This window comes from Falco cherrug, chromosome 15 (genome assembly GCF_023634085.1).
Source record: "Falco cherrug isolate bFalChe1 chromosome 15, bFalChe1.pri, whole genome shotgun sequence".
In the NCBI taxonomy this organism is placed as follows: domain Eukaryota; kingdom Metazoa; phylum Chordata; class Aves; order Falconiformes; family Falconidae; genus Falco; species Falco cherrug.
The window spans coordinates 15,343,496-15,355,768 of NC_073711.1; the positions used below are offsets into that span (position 1 = coordinate 15,343,496).

Here is a 12,273-nt window from a genome sequence, read left to right on the forward strand (position 1 = left end):
CATGCCTTTGCATTTCTCCCTAGAGATGCTGATGCCCAGGCTGGGGAACACCTACCTGACAAGTCTGGGCTAGCTGAAGCTTCTTAACGTGTTGTTGGTTTTTTTTGTGGTGTGTAGCTGGTGTTTTTCATAAAGTGCTTTTTCTACGAGATTTATAAGACTGATCTTGTATTCCTTTGCAACCTGTTATCATTCCCAGCTTCAATCATGTTACAGATGCATCAGTTTCACAGTATCGCCTGTGCCTGACCCTGACCCTAATCACACTAACACATATGGGTCCTGCCAAGCAGAGGGTCCTGCTGTACGAGGCAGGGATCAGCAACTGCAGCTCCATGTCCAGAAATAGAAGCACCACGCGACAGCTGAAGGGCAGAAGAAGTCCTGCCACCCTGCTCCAAAGGGCTGGGAGGGGATGTGAGCCCTGCTGGGCATGCAAGACAAAGCAGCCAGCGCAGCCAAAATCCACATCCCTTTCCCTGACAACTCACACCTGCAGTGCATCCTCCTCCTCACATGCAATACAGGGCTACAGACTCACCCCAAGCCACCCACCTTTTTTGCTTCGTGTCTCACTACGCTATGAGTAGCCTGTTGTTTCCCACTCTGTTGCAGTGGGTTCAAAACCCTGATGAGTTACAGGGGTGGGAAAAAAAACATTAAGAAAAATATATTTATGTAGATAAATTAATGTGTGTCAAATCAACAGCCTTCACATCTCAACTCTGCAACCTTTCAAAATACGTTTACAGTGCTGGTTTAAGGTAGGGAACACCAGCTTTTTGGTGGGTAAGGAATTGGCTGGATGGTGGCACTCAGAGTTGTGGTCAACAGCTCAATGTCCAAGTGGAGACCGGTGACAAGTGGCGTTCCTGTGGGGTCAGTACCAGGACCAGAACTGTTTAATATCTTTGCTGGCAATACGGACACTGGGATCAAGCGTGCCCTCAGCAAGTTTGCTGACAACACCTTGGTGTGGTCAACACGGTGGAGGGAAGGGATGCCATCCAGAGGGACTTTGAGAGGTGGGCCTCTGCAGTCCTCATTAAGTTCAACAAGGCCAAGTGCAATGTCCTGCACGTGGGCCCAAAATACAGGCTGGGTGGAGAACGGATGGAGAGCAGCCCTGAGGAGAAGGGCTTGAGGGTGCTGGTTGACAAAAAGCTCAACGTGGCACAGCAACATGTGCTCTCAGCCCAGAAAGCCAGCCAAATCCTGGGCTGCATCACAAGCAGCGTGGCCAGCAGGTCGAGGGAGATGATTCTCCCCCTCTACTCAGCTCTTGTGAGACCCCACCTGGAGCACTGCATTCAGCTGTGAGGGCCCCCCATGTAAGAAGGACATGGACCTGTTGGAGCAGGTCCAGAGGTGGCCAAGAAGATGATCAGGGGGCTGGAGCACCTCCCGTACGAGGACAGGCTGGGAGAGCTGGGGTTGTTCAGCCTGGAGGAGAGGATGCTCCGGGGGGACCTTATCGCAGCCTCCCGGTGCCTAAAGGAGCCTGCAGGGAGGATGGAGGGGGACTTTTTGCAAGGGCAGGTAGTGATAGGACAAGGGGGGGTGGCTATAAATCAGAAGAGGGAAGATTTAGATTAGATATTGGGAAGAAATTCTTCCCTGTGAGGGTGGTGAGGCGCTGGCGCAGGCTGCCCAGAGCAGCTGTGGATGCCCCATCCCTGGCAGGGCTCAAGGCCAGGCTGGACGGGGCTGGGGGCAACCTGGGCTGGTGGAAGGTGGCCCTGCCCATGGCGGGGGTTGGAGCTGGGTGGTCTTTAAGGTCTCTTCCAACCCAAACCATTCTGTGTGATTCTGTTCTAACCCCAGAGGAGACCAAGTATTAGCCACGTAAGGCACCTACACCTGTTGTCTCTCTTGTACTTCCAACAGCAGAGAAAGCATTAACTTCAAGAGGTGCTGGGGTTCAATTTTTTTATGAAGTTTATTTGTACTGCATCTCTCAGATTTTCTTTGTTTGTGGTAGAAAGCATGAAGAGACTGACTAAAATCACTCTTCCTTACATTCACGATTAAAGTATCTACAAGAGGTGGACATACTAGGCATATATTCAACCAGGGAAAAAAGTAGCAGATAGGAAAATTAATATAGATATATCCCCAGACAGAAATTTTTTCTCCTAACCTTCCCTGAGACTCAGCCTCCTTGATGAACTATTTTAATAGCATATTTTAGGGGGGTGAAGTTTTTAAACAGATAAATCTTGGAAATAATAAAGCCCTAACACACACACAATCGCTGACAAATTAGCTACTAAAGCAAGGCTTGGGATGGGAACTGCCTACTGCATATTGCTGAATTCACCCTTCTGCATTGCTGTTTACATACCAGGAATAACATTGGCACAGGTTTACATTTAAATGCATTCCTGGAGGCGCACAGTTTCCAAAAGCAGATTAACAGCAGAATGACTCCTCATCTTGGGGACTGCGCAGCTCCTCAAAAACCTACCTGGAGGCTCTGCAACACCTCTGGAGCTCAAGTTCACATGCCTTTTGTAGACAGGTCTGCTGCAAGCTACAGAAAGGGTCCCGATCCCTGTGCAAATGCTCACAGCCATCCTAGGGGTGGGTGGTGAAGGGGACAGAGGGGCAGCCGCATGGAGGAAGGATGCTCAGTTGGGTAAAGCACCCGAGGACCTTAAGTACCAGGAGGAAAAACTACTGCCACTGAAGTGCCAGCAACGAAGTGAAAAACCAAAGCAGCCCAAAGGACAGGCAAGGGCAGTAGCGGTGTTTTTCAGGCTATAATCACTACAGGCATGGAAGATAAGTTTTCCGTATTTCCAGGGGATTTTAATGACAATTAAATAACCTGTCATTATCCTTAAATAACATACAGGTGAATTGAACTTTGCGTGCAGAAGCAGTGATGGCCAAGGTCAGCAATAAAAGAGGTCACTATGAGAAGCCAGTGCAAGAGCAAAGCCCCACATTTTCAAAAACAACTCCCACGGCATTTTGTGCTTTGATATGACAATGGTGTCTAAACCCAATCATATTTACAGGATAACAGTAAATACAGTTGTTTGCTTCTAGGTATACTCTTTGAAACTCAATATGTGCTGGTAAGTTTAACAGAGAAACTTTCACTCTAGCACAGCTGAGAAAAAAAAAATTGTATTTATCACTTACAAGCAGAGATATTTACACCAGATCCCAAATGCAGACTGGCTGTCAGCGTCAGGCCATCTGCAATGCTGTAGTTACGACTGTCAGCACTGCCATTACTGCTTTATTCCTCTACTGAACAGCTCATACCTTCATTTGTAAAAAGATTTGCTCTGGGCTCAGGTTCGACATAAGAGCGTTAGCTGAGCAGCACTGGTGTTTTAAAAATAAACTTAAACCCAGTGGCCATTCTCTTTTAGTGACAATTGCCAGACAATTGGCTTGCTTGGTTTGGATTTTTTTTCCTCTGTACTCCTATAACACAAAAACATCTCTGGATCAAATAAAAGAATAGCTCAAGTATCAAATAATCAAGGGGAGTTATGTTTAAACAAGTACCTAACTACATAGAGCACTAACGAATTCAAACAGCTTTATCATGTACAAAAGCACTGAATAGTTTTGCAATGCTCAGTGATTTTTTTATTTTAGAAGTCATCAATTTATGCTCTGGTTTGGCAGAGGATGGGTAAATTATGGCTCTGCTGCCATGGCTTGTGTTGACTTCAGTGGCACTCGATCTACTCATCCCACAAACACATTCTCTGGAGACAGATCAAGGTCTCAGTAGTCAAAAATATAACTGACAGTCACGTTCCTTTGCTGTATACAGGGACATCTTCAAGAAAAAGTGCAATTTTATTGTTGTGTCAATAAAAGGAGGATATGGGAGGCCAAACACTTATCCTTTCAGGATGGTACAGCAATGCAGATGTTGCGTGTGCTTGAAAAAACCTGGCATACAGCCTGTAAGGTCAATGTTTCTGTTCTGCACCTTAGCAGCTACACAAGCACGGCAGGTTTGCTGGTGCAAAACACGTTGGATGCTTTTGCTCACAGCTGAGTATCTCGAGTGATCTTTCCAGATCAAATAGGCTCACACTACATGTAGAATTAAGTTTTGTTTCATACTGTCTTGGAAATGCCAATTGGGCTTAGAGTTGAGCGGGGTTTTCTCTGTTGTATACATCATTGATGTCTGTAACGTGAATTCTGCGTCTCACCTGACCTCAGGCTAAACCTACAGTTACATCTCTGCTCCTTTGCTGTTCCAGAGGGGGGTGACAGGTTCTGACCGATGGGAGAACCACCTGCCCTGGCTCCACAGCAGCAGAGCAGCTGCTGCTCGGGACGCCATCAGCTGGAACCTCCCTGTGGTCCTGGGGACATAAGAAACACTTGGCAGGCTGCTGTAAAACAAGGATTTTTCTGCAGAAAGGGGCTAAGGCATGCAGGTTGAAAGCCAGTGTCCTGCACTTCACCCTGGAGCCGAACATGCTCCCCACAAGTCCTACCTGCATCCATCTGCCCAGGTGACCAATACCAACCCCCAGCCCTCAGCCACAGCCTCCTCCTGGTCACCACAACACAAGAGTAACCCAGCTTACTGGAGACGTGGTCCCCTAAATTCCTTCTAAGAAGAGAGCTTGCACCATGTGTGCCAAATGACCCAGGGCTGTGAAACCACCCGAGTGCCACCACGTTGTTTCACAGCCTGCATACACGCGGTGGCGTGTCTCAGGCAATCACTGAGAAAAGATGGCACAGAAGAGTGCTGCTGGCTGAATGCCACAAAACTCAAAATCCATAAGCCAACACATTTCCACGGTTCCCAAAAAAAGATAAGAGTTACTTACAGTGCAAGTACTACAGTGACCTACATAAACACAGTTCTTTTGTAAACAGGAGTCACGGATGACAGGAAAAAGCAGCTAACAAGGAAACGGTGGCAGATTTTAATCATCGCTGGCTTTAAGCAAACTACAACATTCCCACACCTTTGCCCCCATCCCCAACTCTATCCTACCTGCACAGATCCACAATTGTACCGCAAGAAAAGTCTCCTCTGCAAAACTTGTGTTGTACTACCACCGTCCATTTGCCCTCAGCATTCAAACAGAGCAGCAGGGTTTTCCGAACAAGAAAGCCTCAGTTTCTCAGGAGGCTCAGAAATCCACACAGTGTCTTTTTAAAGAGTCAGGTCACTCCTAATAAATAAGAAACAACCTCATCCCTGGGATTAAATGTGGCCCAAACTGGAATGAGTTACCAAAAGGGGGAAAACCAAATGTCCTTTTAGTAAATCAGGAAGCAGGGGATGCCACAGCACACGCCTCCACTTAGCATCTGTTTGGAGGTACATTTTATGATGTTACAGGAGACAGGGGACCCCAGGAGAGCAGGACCAACCTCTCAGAGCTACCCAAGGCAAGCACAGCACCCGGGGAGTTCTGAAAATGCTGGGACATCTCAGCTCCCAGTCTCACACCCCAGCTCCAAGGCTGATGCCAGGAGGAGTCAAGACCCTCCTGCTCTGACCAACCTGAAAAGAGGCAAAGCCCTTAGCTGAAGCCCAGGCCACGCAACCACCAGTTTCAAATGCTACCAAAAGTTTTTAAAATTACCAGAGACTGGGGGGGGGGGGGGGGTGATGGGGGGAAGGAGAGAGGAGCATTTGGGGTGTGTTGGTTTCAGCATGCAGAGCTCATGGTACACAACGGAGCCCTCCATGGCAGTGAGCTAGGGGAACGTCAGAAAGCTACTCACAGCTGTTGAGAGCTTTCCTTCATTCTTCTGCACGTAGACGATCGCATCCTGCACCAAGGAGAACAGGTTCAGGAGGACATGCTCCATGTCATAGATGCCGTGCATGCCTTTGGTCAGCCCCTCCAGAGACCCGATGTACTCTTGCCAGTGGTTATGGATCTCTGCGACGCCCGCCAAGCATCCTTGCATCACCACCCCGCAGTAGGTGGCACAGGGCTTGGCCAGGAGGAGCCCCTGGCAGTGCGAGCAGTACCACATCTTCAGCAGCGCTCGCCCACAGTCCTTGCTGAATTTTAGGTGGTCAGTAGTGTTTATCACCTCGATCCCCAGGTTGAGCGCCTGCAGAAAGACTCGCGTAGCCTGCAGTGACTTGGACACCTGCGTCATCATCATCTTTGGGTAGTTCCCAAAGACTTTGAGGTCTCTCCTGGCTGCCCGCAGGCATTCAGTCACCTCCACGGAGGGATCGGGGAAGCCGGGATTAATCAAGTGAGAGTAAACCAAAGGGAATAAACTGTCAAAAAACTCGTTTATCATGTCATTAACACTGATGTCAGAGCCTAATATGTACAGCGAGACGTCAGTAAAGAGTTCTCCAACAAACGTAAGAGCTCTGGGCCCCATGCTCTGGTAGTGGGTCCTAAACATGCTGTTGGTGAAGTTTCTCGCATGCCGTACTACAATTTCAAAGGCTTCTGCAAAACAGAAGGGAAAAAAAAAAGTTATTAAGAGACAATGAGCTCAGAAACAGGGATGTTATAGCACATTACTGCTGCAAAGGCTGGTCCCATCCTGCACGCTTTGGGTCAAACACCCGCTGGCAGCCGCGCCTGGTGCAAAAACTTACCAGCGTCAGCAATTTCCAGGGGAAATGCATACATACTTTAAAACACAAGCTACATTTCAAAATGGCAAAAAACTATGATCTAGTTAACATTTCAGCTTCTAAAGAAAATATTGATTCAAGAAAAGGGCCAGACCGCAATTTCTTTCTCTCCCCCTTTCATATTGATTTGAAATTAACAGGAATTCTTTCTCGAGACTTAATTTAAGACAGAGATAAATGTTTGACAAACTGTACAGTGTTTAAAATCAGGAAACAGTAAATGCTGACATTCCATTGTGAAAAGGAAAATATTTATAGGGGCTTAATCACAGGATATTTGGACTTGACCCCCAGCACCTGCCCTGCACTAAGTGTCCTCAAAGCCATTTGAAAAGCCCCTGCAGTGCTGTAAGCTTCCCCAAAGGCACCAGGCTCACTTCAGCTGCAGACCCAGCATTTCAGCTGCCCTGGACGTGAGCTGCTCCATGGTCCAAAGCGATGCCAAGAGCCAGCGATGCAGTGTCCACCTGTGGATGCCCAGCCAGGACCACTCCCACACACATCAGGCTGTGCCAAACTGCCCCGTGAAGCTCCAGTTTTACACAGAGACTATTAATTTGCTAGGAAAAACCAGGGTGCACTTTCTCCTCTCCACCTTCGAAGACCTGAGCACCTTCTGCCCACACCGCCTCCATGCAGCAAGCAGGAAAGCCTCCAGCAGCACAGTCACCGCGCAGTTATTCCCTTAATTACAGCCCTCCTCAGCGGGAGGCTTCCAAAATACTCATACCCAGGTACATAAAGACAACATACATACACACACCCTGGCTTGCAAGTTAAAGCATGGGTAAGGGGAGGCCACTAGTGCAAACTAAAGTCTTTTCCTTTCTCCAGCTTCCTCTACCAGCCTGTGTTCCACCCTCCGGGGTACTGTTCATAAAATGCTAAAAATAATGAGCAGCCTGTCAGTTCACAGGTCACTGACACCCCGCGATGTAACTGCTCGCAACTGTGTCACTCCAGAAACACACATCCAGGCTCAATTTGCATGAAAATTGTTCATGTTCAATAATTAAAGGGAATGTTTAATTTTTAAACCCGTAAGTGTTATTTTTCCCATTTGTTAAAGCTGGGATGCAGCTGAGTGTGGCCTGACGAATCTCCATGGGGGTTCGGTATCAACACTATCACAAGCAATGTCAGGCCTCGCTGCTCACCCTGCATAACCTCTGGCATTACTCAAGAGCTTCTGAGACCATCACATCTCCAGAACTTCCAAATCTTTCTTCCCAGGTGCGCCCTATGCAGGTACACCCAGCTGGACAGGGACACAGTGCTGTTTGCTGCCTCCCACGCCAGCATGCAGAAAGCTACGGCGTAAGCAGCAACCCAAGTAGAAATTACCAATATACTTTTGCAAACAGTGTCTCCATCCCATCTGGTGCCTGCACACCTCCCAGGCGTGCCACTGAAGCATTTTGTCCATAGCTCCCGACACCCACACCAGTACTGCCCCAGCAAGCCAAGAGCAACCATCTGCGCTCCCAGACAACAGCAATCCTTCCCAACACCACAGACCGAGGGATGCAGCAGCGCAAGGACACCGAGCCCCTCTCTCCATGCCTCCCTCACCGTGACAGCAGGCGTCTCGCCCCTCACCCATACAGAGTGCCGCACGGCTCTCCAGGCACAACAGCACACCTGGCACAGAGCAGGGGAAACACGCAGGCAGAGCAAACTCTGGTTGCACCGTCATTAAAAGTTTTAAAACAAAAGAAGTCTCTTTAAATAGGGCACACGCATTATGAAACTTTTTTCCTTCTTTATCCTCAAGAGCACCAGAATAGCTTTTGCCTCAAAGAGCACAAAGAACTTTTTGGACCGCTGCTTTTTTGACAGCACTGCAGACGATGCCAGGATTTTCATGCTGTGCCTCACCATTTGCCTTTAACCTCTCCTCTGTTAGTTCCCTTAGAAAAAGTCATCCCTCTTCCCTTTCCTCGCTCCTCTGTGCTTTGCAAGTTATAATCAGAGCCAAGAGACTCTTCGCTGATTAGAAAAATATTCCAAGCTCCTATGCAAACCTCCTACAGTGAGAAATGCTTCAGAAAGGAATCGAGAACAGTGGACTATCAGAAGTGCATGCACACACAGTCCCACTGCTTTAAAGGTCATGACATGCACATAATTTTTATCATAATAACTGGCTAAGAGTATCTATTTTATGCGCCTTGGAGCTTTTGCATATATCCATTAGAGCACGCAACAGGGACTATAAAAGCATATGGAGCTTCCTGCTGCCCTATTAATAGATGCAAGAAATAATAAAACTTTGCAAAGAAAAAAAAGAAGCCTTACACATCCAAAATCTCTCACACCCAACTCCCCTAGTAGTTGCTTATTCTGAAATACTCCTCACAAAGGCCTGGCTGCAAGAATATTCAAGCCCCAGCTGTCGGCAGCAGAAGTGACCCACGGCCAGACTCTGAGCACTTCAAAGAGGAGGAAACTTTGTGGGTCAGGCCCCTGTGCTCCCACGAGCGAGCACCATGGGGAAACGGTGGGGATGCCACATTACAGAAGCGGCACAGGCTTCTGATCCCCTTAAAATCCCACAGCCTGGATTTGCTGCTGGTAAATGTGCCCTGCTCGTAACACGGCATTATTGAAACTCTTATCGCTGGAGGACAACTGAATCTTCTCTTTCTTCTATTCTTATTATTTCAAGGATCTTTTCAAAAGCTGCAATTTAAGGCAGACGGTTTGCAGGTCTAGCTGAAGCAGAGTAAATACCTTAACAACACAGATAGAGCCGAGCATCAAACTTGCACCCAGCTTCCAGCAGGCAAAGGTATCGCACGGCAGAGCAGAGCTCATGTTTTACAATCTCCATCACTATATATATATATATGTGTATAGATATATATTTATATATATATATGTGTATAGATATATATTTATATATATATATATAAAAGCCATCACTATAGCTATGCACACACAGCAGAACCTGACCACGCCACATGGTTTTTTATGGTTTAAAAATATTTTCTTATGTGAATAGTAGGAAAAACCCCAAACTAAAACCAAAAAAACCACACCACAAACCAAAAAAGCAACACACCTTTGCGTGCACTAAAGTTTAAAGAGCCCTGACCCATAAGTCTGGCTCAGGGAGAGGACAGCCCGAGCTGCTGCAGGCCACCACGCCAGAAAGTCAGTCCTGCCTGGGCAGCTCTTAAGCACATTTCATCCACAGGTGGTACCTAAAGTTGCTGAACACATACACAAATTGCACTCCAAAGTCATTTCAGTCACCACAGGGACAAACTTGGGAGCAATTTAACACCCCAGGACAGATGGGAAGAACCATGCCATGCCCAGGTGAGACAGAGGGACCACATGTAGGATGAGAGCCAGAGCACCACCACCAGCAAAGCGTCATACCTGGTGCACTGGTATTACACATCTGTTGATGACCTCTGTCAAGGGCAGTTTATCAGGGCTCCCAAAGGATGCATGAAACAGCTGAATCTCTACTCTAGACCACAGTTACCAGGCACCAGCTGAAAAGCATGGGGTATTACTTATTTTTCAGGCAGGACTCTTACTGAAGCACCTGGCAAGGAATTGCCACCTGGTTCCAGCAGCCAGGAGGGAAGGACTAAGCTGCTTTCCAAGTGCAAAAGCTCCCTAAAAAGCAGCCCAGGGAGCGCTGCACGGCCACTGCAAACTGGTAATTAGAGAAAAGAAAATAAATTGTAAAATAGCATAACAGTGCCCTGAGTAGGGATTACTGGCAGAAGGAAATCACTGCATTCTTGGCTCAGATAATTAGAGTCTGCTGCTTAGTAAAAATGCCAGCTTTCCTGAGAAGGCGCGTCCACCCCTGAGCTGCGGCTGCTTCAAAGGGGCTGATGCCACGGACGGAGGAACTCTCCGGATTAACCTGCTGGCTCCCCCGGGCTGCAGGAGGCTCCAGCCCAGTCTGGGACCCAAAGGGTTTATTTAATAATTATGTGATACAGTCACCTGAACTGCAAGGAGCCAGCGCAAGTGACCCCAACGAGCCATCCCTTGCAAGAGCCACAGTCTGATGGCAGTTGCAGAGCCAGGGCAGCTACAGAGACAGCATCCAGCCTGGTCCACCACCCTCAGGTCTGAGCTCAGTGAATGCAGCCTGACCAGCAACTGAAGGTGTCTGGAAAGGTGCAGCTGCCAGGAACAGGGAGGTCTGCCCCCAGCACCAGCTCCCCCAAAGCCAGCACCCCAGCAGACATCGCTGCAGCGGCGCAGAGCCACCTTGCTGCACCACCGCAGCCATGGGAAGGTGGTGTGAGCTGGTGGTACACAGCAGGGCAGAGGGGACACAGGACCCACCACGTCAGTCAGACACCATGACATGCCATGGGCTTTGTGCTTGCCCCTCCGTTACTGTGCCACTCTTGTTCTCCTGCAAACACAAGCTTCCCACATCGGCAACTGCCCTTCTCTGTGCACCACTGCGCACCACACAAGTCCTCTTTGGCAAAGGCACACCAAAGATGAGGGAGCTGCACAGCAAAACTTGCTGCATCAGCTGCCCCTCTTCCATAGAGCCACTTAGGTTGGAGACAACCTTTAAGATCATGGTGCACCTTGTAAGGGAACAAAGTGGGGTAGAGGTGCAAGATTGTGACATCCACGCATCCCTCAGCACATGGGGTTAAAAACTGCACCTACAACCTTGGTGTTACTGTTTCTTGACATCCAGACACACAAACCATGCACCCATGAGCAGGGAAGCTCCCACCATGGCTGCTCCCACTGCCCATCAGGAGCTGAGCTCCCAGCTCCTATTTGCACCTTTGCAAAATATTGCAAAGTATTTTCTTAAACACCAGGCAATTGTCTTCCCGCATTTAAAGCCTTACCTTAACCACACAAAGATATGCCTTCACAGTGGAAGGACTACAACATGTTTGTTATTCCACTACCAAGAGCTACTAAAGACAAGGCTCAGTTTTATTTTTTGGGAGAAAGCCAGGCAAAGTAATCCTAGACAAGGTCACAGTGTCACCATCATGTTTCTAGCTCCTCATAAAAGCTTCAGGGCCATCTCCTCCAGGACTTTGTGGCTGAGTGGCTAATCCTCACAAACTATCCCAACCTGTAAAACAAACAAGAAACTGATTTCCATGCAGCAAAAACCTCCCTTGAAGTCAACACGGATCACTGGCACCCAGCTGAATTTCCCTCTCTGCAGATAATGATGCAGTTTATGATTCACTGCACCTTTCCTGGGATGCTGCTGCTTGGCAAGAGCCCCGGGCTGCTGCCCACAGTGCTGCACACAGCGCTTCCCTGTCTTGCGTGTGGGACCATTTTCAAATCTCACCAGCTCTAGATACCAAAATGCACTTTTAACGCCTTTTAGGTGTGAATGCACCCCTTCTTCCCCAATAAACCTCATCTACAGATGCAACTGCTCCAGGGTAGCAAGCGAACCTGCAAACCCACTGAGCTTCAGGAGCTGAAGTCCCTCTTGCAGGCTCCAATGGCTCTCCTCGTGTCCCTGGGTTTGCTCCCCAGACCCCGGAGGGTCTCTACTCACAGGACCTGGCACCAAACTCTGTGCAAGGCACAGCAATAACAGCGGGAGCCTGAGAGCCCCCAGCCCAGCCAAAATTCACCCAGTGAGCTGCCCTGGTGCTCTGGCACTTCCCTGCTGATGG

General features: G+C 48.4%; 1 protein-coding gene across 1 annotated transcript in view; it reads right to left on the bottom strand.

The window, feature by feature from the left end:
* The window catches only part of GPC3 (glypican 3), a 154,986-nt gene that overhangs the window by 77,665 nt on the left and 65,048 nt on the right, over positions 1 to 12,273 (bottom strand). Inside the window, exon 3 of the mRNA XM_055727739.1 lies at positions 5,734 to 6,428. Coding sequence (XP_055583714.1) covers positions 5,734 to 6,428 — 695 coding nt within the window. The remainder of the gene's footprint in view (positions 1 to 5,733; positions 6,429 to 12,273) is intronic.